The sequence below is a fragment of the Leptonotus elevatus genome, chromosome 4 (assembly GCF_054856555.1).
Source record: "Leptonotus elevatus isolate MCC_2025b chromosome 4, RoL_Lele_1.0, whole genome shotgun sequence".
NCBI classification, from domain to species: domain Eukaryota; kingdom Metazoa; phylum Chordata; class Actinopteri; order Syngnathiformes; family Syngnathidae; genus Leptonotus; species Leptonotus elevatus.
Genome location: NC_141242.1, coordinates 14,012,719 through 14,032,129, shown reverse-complemented (window position 1 = coordinate 14,032,129; position 19,411 = coordinate 14,012,719). Strand labels below are relative to the sequence as shown.

General features: G+C 40.7%; 1 protein-coding gene and 1 long non-coding RNA gene across 14 annotated transcripts in view; one reads left to right on the top strand and one right to left on the bottom strand.

Moving 5' to 3' along the window:
• The window catches only part of frmd4a (FERM domain containing 4A), a 132,306-nt gene that overhangs the window by 11,496 nt on the left and 101,399 nt on the right, over positions 1–19,411 (bottom strand). For 10 of the 13 annotated variants that reach the window (XM_086074280.1, XM_086074277.1, XM_086074278.1 and 7 more), the window contains 11 exons: positions 19,278–19,362; positions 16,452–16,508; positions 15,451–15,473; positions 11,153–11,236; positions 11,007–11,072; positions 10,867–10,924; positions 10,595–10,681; positions 5,796–5,871; positions 2,572–2,714; positions 2,352–2,493; positions 9–142 (listed from right to left, as the gene is read on the bottom strand). In XM_086074280.1, the coding sequence (XP_085930406.1) occupies positions 9–142; positions 2,352–2,493; positions 2,572–2,714; positions 5,796–5,871; positions 10,595–10,681; positions 10,867–10,924; positions 11,007–11,072; positions 11,153–11,236; positions 15,451–15,473; positions 16,452–16,508; positions 19,278–19,362 (955 nt within the window). Of the gene's footprint in view, positions 1–8; positions 143–2,351; positions 2,494–2,571; positions 2,715–5,794; positions 5,872–10,594; positions 10,682–10,866; positions 10,925–11,006; positions 11,073–11,152; positions 11,237–15,450; positions 15,474–16,451; positions 16,509–19,277; positions 19,363–19,411 lie in introns of all 13 variants that reach the window. The other 3 variants (XM_086074274.1, XM_086074271.1, XM_086074283.1) reach the window with 1 other exon arrangement.
• Positions 2,356–2,873, top strand: LOC147175625 (uncharacterized). The gene is made up of 2 exons (XR_015094645.1): positions 2,356–2,513; positions 2,597–2,873. It is a non-coding gene; the product is annotated as an uncharacterized LOC147175625 (long non-coding RNA).

The window sequence follows — 19,411 nt, the reverse complement described above, 5'->3', positions numbered from 1 at the left end:
GGGCATACAGCCTCTCTGATGCAGATGTTCTTGAGCTCCTCAAGCCTCTGCCTTAGCGTCTCTTCCAGAGCTTCTTGGCGGGCCCTCAGCGCAGCCAACATGTCCTTCTTGGCTGTTTGGGAGCTGTCTGATTCCTGAGATCCTGCAAAACAATCGGAACGGTTACGTGTCAGGAGCGTGCTGGTATGCTGCTGTTTGCAGTTGTGGGGGTCTTGGGCTGCCCAGGAGAAAGAAGGAGAGATTGTCCATGCACCTGTACAGGCCTGCCTGGATGTTTACAGGGAAGTGAGTGGAACATGTCGATAAGGAAGCTGTTTGTTTCAAGGAAAAGGGGGGTGGGGGGGGGGGGGGGGCAGCGCAGAGGACAAAGTCAGTGACGCACAGTCTCAGGGGGGTCCGAGATGGTGCCAGCCTTGTTTGTAACACGCCTTTAAGTTTAAGACAAACTGCTCACACGCACGCACACATGCACACGCACTGCCGCCCTCTCCTTGGGAAAAGACAGAAACAACGCAAGACTCACCCGCTGAGAAAGCTGTGGCAGAAAGAAAAACACATGCCTTTAATTCACTCAAGGTTGGATTGTTGGCTACTGTCACATTGGCTTCAAAAGACACAATGTGTATCACCAACTTTGGTTTGTAATATTAAAACAAAGTGGAAGATAGCATTGAGGCTTATGTTACTGTTGTTGCAGAAGTTCTGCTCTATTCAACAACAAAGAGCATACTAAAATAAAGAGTGGCAGAGAGGCGGGCTTAAAACACATTCACATCTAATCTAAAGAAAATAAAATCTAAGATAAGATTTCAAATAAATATTAAAAAAACAATACAATACAGTGTACAGTAGTAATGGGAAAATGAAGCTTCATGAAGCACTTGTGATATTTTTTGACTCCCCTAGATGGTGGGCTTGGTTTAAATATAAAGGCTGGTGCAAAGGAAATTGAGTACATTTCCACTGCATCTTTCAACCAAGAGTGGCATCAAGAGGAGTCAAAAAATATTACAAGTGCTTCATGAAGCTTCATTTTCCCATCACTAGTGTACAGTGTATTTAGCAGTAATTAATAATATGCATATGTGTATAATGGTTCTAAACTAAAGAATTGTTGCAAATACAATGGTTTTAAACTAAAGAATTGTTGAAGATATTGAGAGCAGCAAAATGGGAGATTGCTTGGAGTACAATACCGCAGCATCCAGCCGGAGTTAAGATAATGCAAAGTTTGTGTGCTTTTTCTCGAATAGAACAATGACGCTTGGCGAGCTAAGGAGGCACAAGTCTGTGGAAAGATGGGCACCGAGAAGACAGAAATGACACGCGATGGCCAAGATGACAGGGCCTATAAACAGATTAGGTCATCTGTACAAAATTGAGTTGAATATCAAACTGAAGAGGAAGAGGTGGGAGACAGCCTCTCTGTCTCATGCTGATTATCGCATCACACAACACACCACTCGTTCAGCACGTATGCATTGTTTGAAAATGCCATTGAAAAGCTGAAGTTTGACCTGATGAACTTCACATTCCCATAAACACTAAATTTAGAGCAGGGGCGACCCCGGAGGACAAGTGTGCGCCACACGAATTATTTGTTTGCATTGATCGGTGTCAAACATTTTAAAGTCACAAGCTACATTGTAGTTAACAGTTTACCCAATGGGGCCGTTATGACTCTGAAAACGTACACATGTATCATCGCTTCATCATATTATTACATCTAAAAATCAAATTGATAGATAACTAGTTTTGAAATCAGAAGTCAAGGAGAATACACTACAACGACCATTGCTTAACTTTTTTAAATGAGCGCAATTTGCAATTCTGGTACAGATTTTACCCAAAAGCATGAAGTAGATACTCACAAATGTAGTCCTACATAATATTGCCCAGGAGGGAGTGAGGGGTTGCGCGGTACGTATATGCTCCGCTAGGAACGTTTCAAATTTAAAAAATTGTCCGTCTCCGTGTGCAGTCTTGTAACAAATGGCAATTTTTTTTTCTTTTTTTTTCTTCTTATTCTTAAGGCAATTTATTTTTAAAAGCCACTTCTACAAGTGAACTGGCCCACTTGTCCAATTCAAACATCAAATGCGGCCCCTTGTGAACAAAAGTTTGCGTGTGTGTTAAGAGAACATGAGGTGCACAATCTATGGCGTCTCTCTCTGGAGGCAGCTGTTTCAGTCCATGCAGCTGTCAAACAACGCCCAGTTCCAAGACCGCCACATAAGAATACTCCTGCCTATCAATCTTTCACTTTTACACCACCCCCCCCCCCCCCCCCCCCCCCCCGGGCACGTCCCCAAAACACACACATACATTTGGAGTTTGGAGTATGTACTAACCTGATGAAAGCAGACTGCCACTGCTCCCGCTGATAATCTTGCCTTTGCTGCCCATGTTGGCCAGCTTGGACGTTTTCAGCGTTCCCGTTTCGGTGAGGTCGATGGCAATCTCGCTCAGACTGCGTGCAGCATGGATCTTAGACTGGACACACACACGCGCAAGTACAACCATCATGTCTGGTCGAGTCTGTGCGAGGAGGGTGAGGAGAAAGTTGCTGACCTTGCTCTGCTTGCGGTCCAAATAGAACTGGTGTTGGCTTATGGCCATGGCCCAGATGGACTTGATGAGGGCCGGACAGGCATACCAGGTGTGCACTGCGATGCCACTGTGGCCAAACGTCCTGCGAGTCACCGACGCCCTACAGTAGAAGCGGACACGAGGCCCCTTTATACACACTGAATGCAAAAAAATGACTACAAAGATCATCGCAGGAATATGTTCCAGAAGTAGCTGCAAGTAGAGTTCAGTTTTACTGTAACTATTAACGTCAATACATTTGCATTAAATATTTAAGAACTGTTTGTTTTAAAATGTTTATTGACGTACAATTTTTAGAACTTGTATACAATGCATTTCAATTGGACTTCACACCGATCTGATTGGCTGGATAGGGGTCAGACGATATATTTGGCGTTTTATGCAAAATTGAAGATTAGTTGTAATATCTTAATTTTCCTGATTGATCAATGACATCACATCATTGATGGGCTCCACAAAATAAGACATTACATACTATACTCCATGTTTACCATCAGTTTTTAAAGGATTTTTTCCCCCTCTCTCCATGCATTTCAATTGATGTCAATCATACTGGGGTTTTCGCTATTCGTGTGCCAGGCCAGTCCCTATCCACCGCAAATGGCGGCTATCGACTCAAGAGTAAAGTTTGATACATCTTCTGATCAGAAGCTGAGCCGAAAGGCAAAGCCGGTCGATCTACGTTCCTGCCCTCACCTATGGTCACAAGCTGTGGGTCGTGACCGAAAGAACAAGATCCCAGATACAAGCAGCCAAAATGAGTTTCCTCCGCAGGGTAGCCGGGCTCTCCCTTAGAGATAGGGTGAGAATCTCGGTCATCCGGGAGGGACTCAGCATCGAGCCGCTACTCCTTCGCGTTGAGAGGAACCAGTTGAGGTGGCTCGGGCATCTGGTTCGGATGCCCCCTGGACGCCTCCCTGGGGAGGTGTTCCGGGCATGTCCAACCGGCGGGAGGCCCCGGGGACGACCCAGGACACGCTGGAGAGACTACGTCTCTTGACTGGCCTTGGAACGCCTTGGGATCCCTTCGGAGGAGCTGGCTGAAGTGGCTGGGGAGAGGGAAGTCTGGGCTTCCCTGCTAAAGCTGCTGCCCCCGCGGCCCAACCCCGGATAAGCGGAATTGAAGACGGAACGGAACGAACATCTTCTGATCGAATCGGTGATCATTTATCGATTTTTTTCAAACTTGATCGGCCGAAAAATGTTGATTATGTAAAAGTCTAATTTTAATTTAATGATTATTTATATAGTAAAAAAATAGTTTAGTATAATATTAACATTGAAACTGTACATAATATTACAGTGCATTACAAAAATATGAAATACACTTTTTAGGAATAAAGCCTCTGTCATATTTCTGATGCACATTTTGGTCTTTATGCTGCTGTATTCAAATGTTGATCATGATGGTGGTACTTGGCATAAAAAGTTTGAGAACCACCGGGCAAGTAGAGACATTCCACAAAAAGATCTGCGATGCAAGAGAACTGTGGTATAGCAGGCGAACACTGCATGACTATTAGAACGCCACTTTACCAGCAATAAAGGTCTTCTCCGATGCTTGCGAGAAGAGGAGACGCGGATTTGCCACACACGACGCCGGCGTGTTTGCTCATCCTTATTTAAACACACACTCACGGCCAGCTCACCCTAATGACAGCTCCTCTCAAAGAAAACACCGCTGCTCGCCATTTCACCCTGTCCCCGACTGTTTTTCCTCCCCCCCGCAACACCGCACATATGGAGCCATGTTAAATAAATACAGGCCGGGTCACTCTGGCAACAAAGCGGCCCGCTCACACAGATGTGAAGTCCTTCGTGGGGTTCCCTTGTCAAGACTTTTTGACGTGTGTATTTGCGTGTAAGATTTGTGTTTTTTGAGCCGCCTTTAGGATATTATTTTAGGAAAAGAATTACAGCATGATAGAACGGGCACAAAAGAGTGCATAACTGTACTGTCAATTCATCTGATCGTTCCATATGTATTTTCTGTATTGGGTCATGCTGGGCTTTAAAAAAGTTAAGAGTATCACATTAAACATCCATCTATGTTTTATATTCATACAGGTGAATGTAGTACTACATTAAAAGTCAATGAATGCAATTGACGTTTATATTCGCCAACTGGAATCCAACTATTCCCTGTCATCAGTGATTATATATGTCAAGTACCAAATACTTTTTCCAATGAGTAGGTGTGGAGGAGGGTCTCGCCCAGTATGTCTCTAAATAAAACATTTTTAAAGCGCTGTAATGGCGAACAGATCCGTGTAGATGGCAGTGTGGCATCAGTTTGGATTTGAGTAGAAGATGAAGACCGGGAGGGAAATTTTGACTTTTCCCGTTGATCGTGATGGAGAGAAATGCCTCATACTCAGAGAATGTATATGTCGTGGTAGTTCCTAGGAAGTTTGTCACGATTGTGAGAAGACCTGACTCAGGGAGTGAATGATGACCGCTATGTAAGAACGCCACTGATGTTAAACTCAAGCCATGTGGCGAGTCAGCGTCGCTCACTGCACATTTCACAGTTTTACATCTGTAAATAAATGTACATTAAAAGCCTATTTCTCTGTAGTTTAAGGTGATACAAACGCCAAAACTAGTACCAAAATCACTTTTCTGTTTTGTTTTTGCCACCGTTTGGTTATACACCATTGTTTTTGGTGGAACCAACCCTTGTTTTACTGCTGATTATTAAAGAATGAAAATGCTAGACACTAAATATTTTTCTTGTGAAAGGAGAGTGTACTCTTTCTTTGGGTTGGTTTGCTGCTTATATTGTCAGTCAGTCAGTCAAAGCGCTCTAAAATAAATGTAAAAACAAAAACTGTTGATTTTATATGCGGGCAACACTTTATTCTATAAGTGCCGCTTATTAATCGGCATTAAGTTGCATGTTCCTGTGAAGACTAATGCCCTCACTACAGTTCAAGCCTATTCCATAGCTGAAAATTGGACAGTGTGTGTGTTTTAAGGGAACAATAAAGTTGGAGAAACACTCGCATCAAAACAATATACGAGATAAGAATTTAACTGCAGCAACATTCAATTATTTGTGTTACTTCATAACAATGAACTAATTAATATGTTTTAAATACGAGTCAAGTATCCACCTTGACCATACAAGTATAGAATCAGTCAGCCTTCTCATTCCAACGATCGGTCTGTTGTATAGATTTACCTCCTGGGGTCATGAACTTCCACGGAGAACTTCTTCTCTCGGAAGTAGAGGTTCTCCAGCTGACGCCATTGGAACACCTGAGGTTTGAAGAGACAAAACACCGGCCGACAATGAGTCCAGGAAATCCTTTTCTCCGTTAACACCACGAAGAGAAGAAAAATCCCACAGCGCTTGATTAACGCACGCTACATACGATAGCCAAAAGACGTATTCCTCCGCATGTGCGCTGTTACATCCTCCATGACTTGCTTCACCTTTTGTAGGCGTGTGTGTGAGTGAAAGTGTGTAAAGTTTCCTCTTCTCCTGTAACTTGACTTGGAGGGAGGTGGGGGGAGGCTTTTAGGGCTCCTGACCCCTCCTCCATCCCACAGGGACTGTGCTTCCTGCCCTGCGGTCGGGGAGGAGAGTGTGTGTGTGTGTGAAAGGGTCCAGGGGAGGAGTGATGAAGCATTCTGTGCCCCCCCCCCCCCCACCCCCACCTCTCCTCTCCTTCCTCTCTACAATTGAAGTGCCCTTGCTTTGTTTGATCAGAGCTCAGTGCACACATAAACACACGCTGTCTGAGTCTGGTTCTCGTTAGAGTAAGAGAGGGCCGAGTTGCCCCGACGCCAGCAAATGCACACCCAACAAAATACTTTGGAAGAAAGTGAGGATAAAGAAAAATAGTAAACAGACTATAAGATCCAGTGTAGCGAGGACGGGGCAGGAAAAGAGAATAAGTCGGTCCAAGAATTTTAACAGCCTGGGAAAACAATGGACAGATGCATGGACCGTAAGGAAATGGAGAGAACACAGAGACAAGAAGGACATAAACATAGTCTAATGTGTGCATGATGTACTGTATACAGTAAGTATGCTAGTGGATGTATTGGATCGGGATTAAAAATGCTAACCGATAAACCACTTCAGTATAACATTTCTAAATAGTTAGTACAGTACTCTATTACCATTTTATTGTTGCTGTTGGGTTGAATCCTTGCATGATGCATCTCCAAAGCCGCTTCTTTTCAGGAAATCAAAAAAGACATCATTCTTCTTGAGTTACCAAATGCTAGCTTGTTAAAGTTGGTAATATATTTTACAATCATATACTGTTGCGCACCAGCATCAACACAACACAACCGCATGATCATGTTCAACTGCTAATTGAATTTGCTTGTTTAAAAAAATGCTAATTTTAATTTTGCCGTCACTGATTAGAAAGGAGGAAGGGACACAGACGTGGCCGCCACCAAACATGCTCATGACTGCACTCATGCCGAGGCCCAGACAAGAGAAAAATAATACTTACTTAATAAAAGCTAGTAAATGAAGTGCTAGTAAAAATTCGAACCGCGAACATCAGTACTATAAGGCAGATGGACTAAATGCTCCTACATCGTGCCACACGACCATTATTTTACACTTCTTTTTTTTTCATTTTGTGAGTCCTCCCTGTGAGAAGTGCTATATAAATAAACTCAGGTACATTTTACAAAAAAACAACAACTGTGATCTTTTTGGTCATGAAAATCGTGACATTAAAAACTGCAAAATGTTCATAAGTTTCTTCTTAAGTCTTGGAAAAGGAAAGTGTGCTCTCTTATCAGACTTCTTGCTCAATGGAGCGTGAAGCGTTAATGTAGCATGGTGCTAAATATAGCAGCTGGGGGCAGATAGTGGGGTACTGTATGTGTTGGCCAGAATAATGGCGATAAGAGACATTTCTAATTGTGTTCAGTCACGACATGTTTGCACTTTCATGCTGACATATGCCGTCTCTTAAGAAGAAAAAAAAAAGCCTGCCGAAGTCAATGTCGTGCATAGCCTGGGATTCATGCACATGTATGCTATAAATCCTAAATCCAAGACACGAAAATACACACATCACTACACAAACATTCACATGCATATGGCAAGCTGGTAGATATTCTTTAACAATCGGGCGCTCTCATCCTGACTATGTCACATAATAAAGGTCAGATCTGATAGAGAGTAAAGGCCTTTCTTTGGTGCACTGGAGAAGAATAGTTTTTAAATAGCCTGGCCTAGGGTATTATTCTTTTCTACAGCTGGACCACAATGTTACGTCCATGTGGGTGGGGTTCTGATGTATCCAGCCGTCGTCAAGGCAAAGCCCATACACTCTTTCCTGTTGTTTGTATGGGACTGTGCCATTTTGGAGGGATGACATATCTGGAAAAACTAATGGGAACCGGCTGGATGTCTGGATATGTTTCTGCGCTCCAACAAATGGGTGGGTGTGTATGCTCAAAAATGAAATCATATGATATGCACAAAGTCAGCTACTCGACCGACCTGTCTGTCTAATAGTAGTAGAACTTCCCATGTTGTGAGCTTCAGGTGTGTGTGTGCATGTGTGGTCTGCGGTAAGCTGACGTACTTCCAGATCCCCAAATAGCAACAGGGTCTTATAAAGCAACCATAAAAAGTAATATAAAAGCTGCTAAATACCTATTAAACAGTATAGTCACTTAGTAATTTACGGATGATCATTTCGCACGGTAATTATGTTAACTGTGGGAAAAAAGATAGTAAAGCCGCTCCACAATTAAGTGTTGTGTATTTGCCTAACTGAATCAGCCTTTCTGTGGCAAGCAAGCGATGACAGCGTGAGTCAGTGATTACTGGAGCCGCTACGCCTGACTGAATATTTTTTCTTCCTCCCTTTTAGTGAAGTGTATATCTTCCTGCTAAAGACTTCACAGCCTGATTTCACCAACAAAAACAGTGTTCAATGGAATTTTGTCACGTCTTGAGATGTTCTATAAATGCAGCCTTTATATTGTATCGTTAAAGAAAAGCACGGAGCTACAATATTTTTGTTTGAATGTGACATTAAAAAAACAACCAAAGTGTCAGTAATTTTATGGCTGAGGTTAGCTCAAGTTCAGACAGCAGAGTCTTCTGTTATAGTGGTGGCTAGAGATGAGTGACTTGACTTACGAGTTTTTTTGTCCGTTTTTTCCCCCCAAGTACACATTTGAGATACAGGTGCTGTATGGTGATAATGAACTTAACTCACTTGCTTTAATAAAGTCTAATTAGCTTATTGCTAACAAACAATGCAAATCGAAAGAAAACTTCATCCATGAGCAAAATCACAGCCTGGTATATCGCACTTTGCACTAGAGTTGCGCTGGGCCTGAAATTAGAACCCTGTGTTTTCTCTTGATTTAGCTGCTATGTGTTCTGAGAGTTAATGTTAACATAGCTTTTATATGACACTGTTTTTATACATGTCTGACGGCTAAGGATGTTTAAGTGTGACTTAAAACATTGCCCCTACAGTTAAAAATGCTTTAAATGAAGATAGATTGATCCTTGAACTGATATATTTCATTTGCATTATTCCTACCGAAGATGCTTTTCATTGGGCAGTGCCAATGTGTATGATGGAAATTTTGTGTATGGTCAGTTCTGATATTAGACATGTCAGCTTCAGAGTGACTGTTGCTATGGTAATTGTAATTCTTGATCAGTAGTGTAGGAATGTTCCATAAGGTTTCTGCATAACCCTTCTTGTTGCTTCCCTTTGACATTTTACTAAGAAAATGCTACAATCTGCACTCATTCATTCTGTCCAAAAGTAATAAACAATATGTTCAAAGCCACACAACAATTTAACGTGGTTAGTATCATTTTACATAACATAAATGACTTTAAAAGCAAATTTAGCTTCCTAAAACTGTAACCTAATCATCATTTAGCTTGACGACTTATTTTACTCAAACACACAGACAAATCATTTGACAAACAGGAAAGGACCGATGTATTTGTCAGGATGGCGAGTTCATAGCTCAGTTCACTTCCTGTGAGTGTGTGTGAATTTGTTAGCATGTGTGCGTGTTTCTTTTTGTGTGCTTCAGATTGTGTTGGTGGCCGTTCACTGTGCACTGTGCAGGGATGGTGTTAAACCCATTAACACCCTGTGAGAGGAGGCAAACCGCCAGCGAGCAAGGTCTTAAACACGGTGGGGGGGGCAAGAAGACTTTTACATACAAAACTGCATGACAGCACTGATTGGGTGGAGAGAGAGTAAGAGAGAGGGAGCAAAGAGCCCAGGATGCTAAACATCTCCAGACAAAAGTAATGTGAAGCACTGTCACTGTTCTTCTCTAACACAATAAGCTGACTCACTGACGGGGAAAAAATGAGTCGTGACTAATAACTCACACAGGAAGGCTGCGAGACAACTTTAAAAATGACCAAAAGTGGAATTATTTATTTGACGATAAAAACAGTTTACCGCTAATAGATGCCTGGTGCTCTCCGTAAAATTCAGTCTACTGATTCACTGTTATTTAAGTCGGACTCTATAAATAACTGGAGGTGAGACGCTACACGTAATCCATGGTACAGTTTATACCACAGTTTTTGGTCAATTTTCGGTAAGTGTTTTGGGAAAACCTTTTCTCTCTCTTTCTCTCGCCAAAATGATTCCTTTATTTTGCTTCTAAGCAAAAACTGAATTTTGTAGTGTACTGATTATTCTAAGTTATTTCAAGATAATCATTATTTAAAAACAATTCTTTTAATTGGAAAATTGCCTCTTATTCCTTGATGAATTGTAAGTTGGGTAGGCTGATTATTTCAGAGAGAGCATTCACTCCTTGCAAGTGTTCTCATTGTATGTTTGCCTCGTCCAATAACCAGCTGAAAATGCATTGGCGGCTGTGACCCTCTTGCCCACATTGCAGTACCTTAAGTGTGAATTCAACTACTCTTGAGTCAAGATCCCACTGTATTTGGTATTAGACTGACTGGGGATAGCAGGAATGTTTTTGAAGGTCATCTCACCTTTCTGGGCTTGACTTTGTCCTGATGGTCATACTGAAATATGCCCTTATAGCTCAGCCCCAGCCACCATGGGATCCCCTGCTTATCCTGTGACAAAACAACAATTAAAACATCACCTGAGTGTGTATGGATGGTTTGGCAGCAAGAGAAATAAGACAACCAAAAGCCTGGATCGTCTCAAGCGACATTATGACTCCAAACTTCCTGCTTAAAAGTCCAGAATGAAAAACAACACATGATGAAAAAAATAAGGCAGGGTAGTAAAACTGTACCTTTACAGCGTAGTAATGTACTCCATATGTGGGCAGGGACTCCACAATGCTCATGTAGCTGTGAGGATGAATAAACGGACAACACATGTGAGACTTGTAGTCAAACAGGCTAATCGCGCTAAAGTGACACAAACACTCACTTTACGATAGCTTGTCCTCTGGACTGCCCGTTGACCTTCTTGTAGTGCTCGATGACCCGCTCCTCACTACGGAAGGAAAAGACAATCTTTGTAAATAAAAAATAAAAAGTTGAGAAAAGAGGTAGGTGAGGAGATTTGACTGTCACCAGTAGGCCAGGGACGGGTGCTCCTTTAGGGCCTGGGTGGGCAGGGCAGGGAGCTTCTTTAGGTCAGACCTGGTTGTGTCGTTACTAGAGGGACCACAAGGCATGGAATTGGTCAAGACATCTTTTTTGGTTCATAAAGCTTTGAAGTGACGCAAATAAACTGTAGTGAGAGGACTGTTTTATGTTACACTGGAAGAAGGACATTAAATCAAATAAGAAGACATTAAAGAGTAACAGCGGATGCTCTGTGCTGCAGACACAGAGGAAAAGAGTCAAGTAACAGGAAGACAGAGAGCAATAAAGAAGCATATTAAAGAGATGTTAAAAAGCAAAAAAAGATGGAAGAGGGAAAAGACACAAAGCGTAAAAGAGGCACCGAGCCAAACAGACTTGGGTTTGGACGGCGTTTTCAGACTGCCATTGGCAGGAGGTCACGAAAACCTCACAGTAATCCCAAAGTCTATTTGCCAAGCCCCTAGAGGATTGGGGAAAGCCCTGGGAACACGACTGTCTACTAGTTGAAGGCTAAGGGAGAGTTCCCAGTGACAGTCTGCCTGGTTCTTCGACGTGTCAACGCAATTTTTTGGTACTTCATATGCAACCTTTTATGCTCTGGGATCATGCAGCTTTTTCCCAAGCCCTTTTCTAAAGACCTTCAATATCAATTTACGTGCTTTTACAACTGCATTGAATTACATATTTACGATTAGAGAAAGGAAACCACTTGGGTTTTATGAGATTTTTCCATTCAATTAAACTGTTCGACCAGATTGCTACTGTATTATTTGTTTTGAAAGCTGTAGTGGTCATCTGTAAAGTACTTCATTCAGATTGCACTAATTGACAACAGACATTATCTAAAGCAGAGGTATCAAACTTGTATCAGCTCAGGGGCCACATGGAGGAAAATATTGGGCCGGATTGGTAAAACCATAGTCTATAACTTAAACACAATTGGCATCAGTTATATACAGATGTGGAGGCCACTGTAAATATACTGTTCCAAAAAATAACACAAATACAGATAGAACACGGCAACACATTGCCCATAGGAGTTCTGGAACTTCCGGGCATGTTGCATCTACCTGTTTTTCATATATATATATATTGTTCTCTAAATGCATTGTGTTGCACAGCTAATGAAGTTATAGGACATTAAATCTTGCCATATGTGTTTGTGTTACCAGTATTCATGTTTGATTTATGTTGGTCTATGTTTTTTTTTAAACAAATTAACTTTAAATTGCATATCAAATAACAACATCCAGAGCAATTCTGCGTACAAGTTGCATTGCTCATCTGAGGATTGCTTGTGAAATTACAAATTTATATGTTTGATTTTGGCCGTCTGATTAATTGGTCCGACGATACTCTTTTTCTTTTACTTTACAAGATTTAACCCCTTGACGGGCCTGATCCGGCCCACGGGCCGTACGCTTGACACCCCTAATCTTAAGGCACTTTACATATTGAGCGGGTCAAAAATCGAACTCTAATCTAATCTAACTAAATGATATATTGTTACTGTCAGGCAGAATCTTCGCATCGAGCTGACCAAACAGTTTGATAGGCGGAAATGAATCTATCTATTTTTAACAAAACAGGTTAATTTAAATATATCTGATCTTACTATTGTCACTCTTTATTGTCTAAAAAATATCAAGCAGACTTTCAACCTTGAGGTAACTATAATGCTCCCACAAAGTCAGGAAGAGGGTTTCACAACGCTTACCCGACAGTAGTGATGGGAAAATGAAGCTTCATGAAGCACTTGTGATATTTTTTGACTCCCCTAGATGGTGCTCTTGGTTTAAATATAAAGGCTAGTGCAAAGGAAATTGATTACATTTCCACTGCATCTTTCAACCTTTTTCAACCAATCTTTTAATGGTTCTAAACTAAAGAATTGTTGAAGATATTGAGAGCAGCAAAATGGGAGATTGCTTGGGAGTACAATACCGCAGCATCCAGCCGGAGTTAAGATAATGCAAAGTTTGTGTGCTTTTTCTCGAATAGAACAACGACGCTTGCCGAGCTAAGGAGGTACCGAGAAGACAGAAATGACACGCGATGGCCAAGATGACAGGGCCTATAAACAGATTCGGTCATCTGTACAAAATTGAGTTGAATATCAAACTGAAGAGGAAGAGGTGGGAGACAGCCTCTCTGTCTCATGCTGATTATCGCATCACACAACACACACAGGGGAGTCAAAAAATATTACAAGTGCTTCATGAAGCTTCATTTTCCCATCACTACCCGACAGTATAGGTTTCCCAGAGTTAACAGATTTGTTCTTAAGCTGTTTTCACTCTTTAAATTGGTTAATAATATGTAAACATAACATGACAACGTGGCAACGCACAAATTGCATCATTCAATTTGTGAGAAAATATTAAATTGGCCATATTTGGACATATGAGGTCGCTGCCTGACAGCAATGATATGAAACCTAAATGATCAAGCAATTGGCGACAGAGGTAAAGGAAAAACTCCCTCAATCCAGGCTCTGTGGGGCGACCGCCTGCCTCGACCAGTTGGTTTAAATTAGTAGAAGGACAGAGGATAGATCGAGAAAACAGGATAGTGGGGTTAAAGTGTATATCAGCCAGCCCCCACCCTCATTGTATTTGCTTGTATATCTCATTCTCAAGCTTTTATTCAGATACAGCACGTAACAAATGGTGACCTAACTTTTATAACTTTTTATTTTTTTTAACGTTTTATGGTATGTAACAGAGGAAATTTCAGTATCTTGAGCAGTGTTACTTTCAAGGATTGCACTGGGAGGGAATGGGCTGTATTGGAGGCTGAGAAACAGCGGGGTAGAGTTACTGGGAAATGTTGCATATGGGTTGGGGGGAGGCGGGGGTGTAGACCTTATAGGGCGAACCGTATGTGGGTGTTGGGGGGAGGGAGAGAGAGAAGTGGGCAGGAATGTCACCGGAGTTTGTCACATTCCAACTCGGGCATGCAGGATGCTTGACTGGAGGAAATGAGGTCAGACGTGGAGGCTGCTGCAGTGTGTCACTGTTGCTGAGGCAAAAAGTGATGAAGGATGACACACTTGGAGGGCGAGTCACACACAAGGACATGTGAAGAATCACATGTGGTGGTGGTGGTGGGGGGAGGGGGGAGCGAGGGTGGGCAGTGTTCTTAATGCCATTGGGCATGACTAACATTGTGCACATACTGTACGCTATACAGGCAAAAGTAAAGGGTGTTAAATGTTATGTTATTTTCCTTTACGAGACATTTCCGTTTGCAGATCAGATTCCAATCATGTGGATGCCTTTTGACAAGTGTGTCTGTGGAACATTAGTGAGGTCATAGGCTCACAGTCTAGTTTGTTTCGTGGGGCTGAGGCCAAGCCTGTCAAATTCTTCCATACCAGAGCCATACAACTCAAACTAGCGATTAAGGGCTGTGTCTCAATACTTTTGTCTATAACGTCTATCTTTACATTTGCTGGTGAACTTCACAGCTATCCATTCAAGGAGTATTTGCGGTAAATAGCCTTGCCAAAAAACTGTCACCTCATCCACCCTCTTTAATGTGCATATACAGTACCGTATTGTATATGATTATGTGAAATGTTCTCTCTTCAGTAGTAAGTAGGGTAGATTTACAGTGCATGGTTAAAGTGACTATTCCATTTTTTTTTACCCTCCACTGTGACAATTTGGAATATGCATCATGGCAGTACAAATACAAACCCCCCTCCTCCCAAACCCCCCATGGAATCTGATATCGTCAGAGTCTGCTTTGCTAACATACTGTATGCATCCATATCTACTCAAACAACACAATTTAACGCCTTAAAAAAGACAATCTGTAAATCTTAATTAAAACAAAAGCATTAGAAATTTAATATGGTTTAAATTTGCTACATTAGAGGTACTGTATGTTGAGCATTAAACAAGTAATAATTGCAGTTGGTGGCCATTGAAGTAATGCAAAAAAAAAAGTTACCCTCATTTAAATCAACACATTTGAAACCAAGATAACAAATTTGGGTTATTTATACATACAGTATTATTGTTGACTTGTCTATGCCTGGTGGTGGCACGTGCGGATTTATCTACATGCAATTTGGGTGTCTGCACGTGATTTTATTCCAGTGAACACAGCCACACTAGATATGTGTGACATAGGTGAGCCTCGTTAACATGCTGTTGTAATAATGACTCCATCGATGCTTGTGGTGGTTTGCGTGGAGTCAAACAAGTTTGATGAAAACAAAGTGCATCACTGTCAGTCCGTGAGAAACCAGCAACAAGAACGGTGAGAGGTCTTACCTGGTGAAATCACTTTTAGCCTCCTGCAAAATGATAAGAGAAATTGTGAGTGTGGGAGAATTTGGCATGCACAAAAACATTGCTTTGTTATTGGTTGCAATCACGGAGGAACATGACCCCACCGCCTTTCAAGGCTTTGAGAGATGACGCAATGGCACATCATTTTTTTTTAGGTACAAGCTTTCGCTTGGTGTGTTTTTTTGCAGTGTGTTGCGAGAACAATTTTGAGTTACAATTATGACATAGGGAGGTGCAAAACTCTGTGACTGTGAGTGAGTACTGTGTATGTATTTAAAAGGTGAGGCCTGGTGAGTGACGTGGATGTCAGCGAATGGGAGTGTAGTTTAACCAGTTGTTAACTGGCTAAATAGTTAGCCAGTCTGAATGTTGAGTTAATTGGTGTGAGTTGTGGCCTTTGACAGTTTGTGAATTAAAGTGCACTGAGCGGCGTTTGTGTGACTGCAGCCACAAAGTTAGCCACTTTAGTGTGTGTGGGAAAATGATCCCTGGGAAGCTTAAAGGAAGAGCTTTGACCTTTTTTTTCCTTTTTTTTTTTTTTAAATTTCTAAATATTCAAGTTATTCAAATAAATCCGTGCAGTCCAATCCAAAGTCAATGTAACACTATACACACGTAAACACATACATGTACACGCACACAGACAGGCAACATACTCTTGTAACAAACTTATAAATGGTGCAACTGTGAACCGAAAGCGTCACCCAGCTGCTGGGTTACATTAGAAGTGGCTGAGGGCAGCCCGGAATGTCGATGGCCGCCAACAAAGACAGTGGAGGCTTCTTAGGATTTCAATTTTGAAGCATCATTACACCATCTCTGACAGACCGACAAGCGCATTACAAAACTCCAGTTTGATCCTCGTCAATTAGCATCAAAAGCTTGTGGCTACATAGTGGAAAGGGGACCGTTTCCTTGGATTAGATCAAGTGCGCCATTTGAGGAAAATGGGGGAGGGCAGGCGGGGAAGCGCTCTATCTTACTTGGAGAATATAGGAAGCCAGTTCAAAGACGACATCGCTGTCCACTTCAATGAGTTCCTATGAAAGAAAAGAGACACATGAAGGACATGATCGAAACAAGACACTTTGCCAATGTGGGGTGTGGACACGATGAAATGTCTTTGATGTTTATGTCTTGCCCAAGACTGCCTGGTAATACTTTTCATCTGCCTTCAAACTGCTGCCATCTCTCATTTCGTGACTTCTTCATGTGGATGGGGTGGGAGATTAGGAGGAGGGGATTTGGGAGGTTACCAAACGTATTGATCATTCATCACATATTTTATTTTATTTTTTATTTTTTTAATGGTTACTTACAACTTCGGAGACATTTTACAAAGTAAGAAGAACTTATTTGCCCGCCTCTTTTTATATTATCCAAAGTATAATGGGGGAAGGGTGGTTGTGGATGTGAATAGTGGGTCAAGTATGCTAGGAATGCTCTCTTTCCAATCCACTTCTTAATTGGCTTGGTGAGATCAGACGGGTGCGTTGAAACACGAGACAGACTCTGCGCGTACCACCCACCGTGATCCCCTTTTCAAATACAAATCTGTCATTTCGTAATAGACACCAAACACAATTTTCTTTCTGTGCATCAGAAATCGGCAAGTAGCTGCTTTTTTATTAGTATGAAAAGTAGATATCAATGACCGCAAGATCAAAAACAGCTGCTTGTACCTGATCCATTCATGATCTCAAATACATTTATGTTGATTTATGGAAGGCAGGCATAATTTTGGGTGATGGTTGCCCCCTTCTGGACACTACAGGTAAAAGCTTGACTGGTGAAGAAACATCAAGGGTATATATATACCTGTAGTGCAGTGATTTTTTTTAAGTGGGAAGGAATCACTGTTCAGTGCAATTAATTTTTAAGGTGTGATTAATTTAAATGTTGATTTAGGTACAATTTGTATCTTTTATGTGCAATACATTTAAAATATATCATTTAATATATGTAAGTACCGGTTTTTTTTTAAGTGCAATGTTGGTGTTCACACTGCAAAAATTAAAATCTTAGGCAAGATATGATTTCTTAAATTTAATCTAAATTTGCTTATTTTGATTTGACAAGTATTTTTTTTTACTTAAAATGAAATTATCAGGCATGATTATTGTGCTTATTTTAAGATACTTATTACTTAATTATCTTATTTGATCAAGCAGTCTTGGCATTGAGTGTTAACAGCCAGTTTTAAGTACTGTGAGGATTAAAACAAGCATTTCCCACATTTTAAGATGACAACTAACCAATATCAAAGGCCCTGAACTGGGGTTTCTTAAGTTTCCTTATTTTAAGATTTTGCTTAATCTAGTAATAATATCAATGGAAAAAAAATACAAGTATGAAAACAGACAAGTACAATATGGTTCATTTTGTTATATTTACTAATATACTAAAATACTTATTTCAGTTCCAGCTCAGTGGTCTAGTGGTAGAGTGCCTGCCCTCAGACTTGAAGGTTGTGGGTTCAATTCCAGGCTGGTTCATGACAAAGAAAATGGGACCTCCTGCTACCTCCCTCCTTGACACTCAGGCTAAATTATTCAAGTGTAAAAAAAAATACTCATGTATTTATGAAAATAGTTATATTTATTACAGCTTGAAAAAAGTCAACATGACTTGTTTTAGTCTGAAAATATTATTTTCAGTGGTTGATATGTGCCTAGTATTATTTTCTTATTTTTCAAAATCTTACAGGTAAATTTAAGAAACATTTCCTTGTTCTGTTGGCAGATCATTTTGCTTATTTGAAGTAATAATTTTCTTATTTTACTATATTTTTCCCCTAAAACCCCCCCAAACTGTGCATAATATTACAATGGTTTACAATAATATCAATCAAATGTCTTGTTTGTGATTCCCACTTACTAGTACAGTCCTGTATTTTATTGTCTATCATGAGGGTAGTCGTTGAAGAGCAAAGTACGTATTGTTTTAGGTGGTACTTGGTGTGAAAAGTTTGAGAGCCACTGGATTTGGTAGAAGCCGCTAAATGTGATTTTTTTTCTGTCAGACCCATGCAGCGGACAAGCATGATATATTTATTCTGTAACTCACTAATTGAGAAAAAAATGATAACCATGAAAAATACAGTATACGATATTGGTACCTTTTTTTTAAGGTGGCCATCAGCACACCTACAGTACAATTAACATTCTTGAACGAGAACCACAGACAATGTATCTGATTCACAATATGACAAGCATCAGCCTTGCATGCATGTTAACCAATTATTAAAGGATATATTATGTTCATTCAGCTCAGACCTAGTTAATAACTTAGAACTAAAGATGCTTGACTTTAACTTGTGAAGTTACCATATTGTGTATATTTAGCACTAAGCAGTCATTTGTGGGTCTGTTGTACAAATTAAAAACAGTAATGGCAATATGGCAGAAAACAAACAAACATCTCAATAATAATTGCACTTTGGCTATTCATACAGCAAATCGGTGACCTTTTTTTAAAAGTTTTTTTTAACTTATTTTGGAAAACGGTTGCCATAATGGAATTTAAGTTGGTTAGCAGTATGATCAAATAAAACACTGAGCAGATGGCCATTAATGGTTGAAATCATTAGTCAAGATCATATGGTGGCTTGGTTAACATCACACTCTCCACTGTCCTATTTTCATTTGAGAAAGGGTCTGTAGAAGCAAAGGAAGCAACATAGATGTCATTTACTGTATTCTTAACCCTTTTTTTATATAGTAGTACTTGAGAGGAGAACCACTTTGAAAGAAATACTGTACAGTAATCTAGTCATTACAGTAAATTATGTCAACAGAAAGCACGTTTACCTTGTAGATGATGGCCTTGGCATTGAGGAAAAACAGCTCAATGGTGGCATTGTCTTTCAAGTATGATATACTCTCTATGTAGAATCTGAACAGAAGAAAACAAAAGACAAAGTGTTATTTCCTACAGGGAAGAA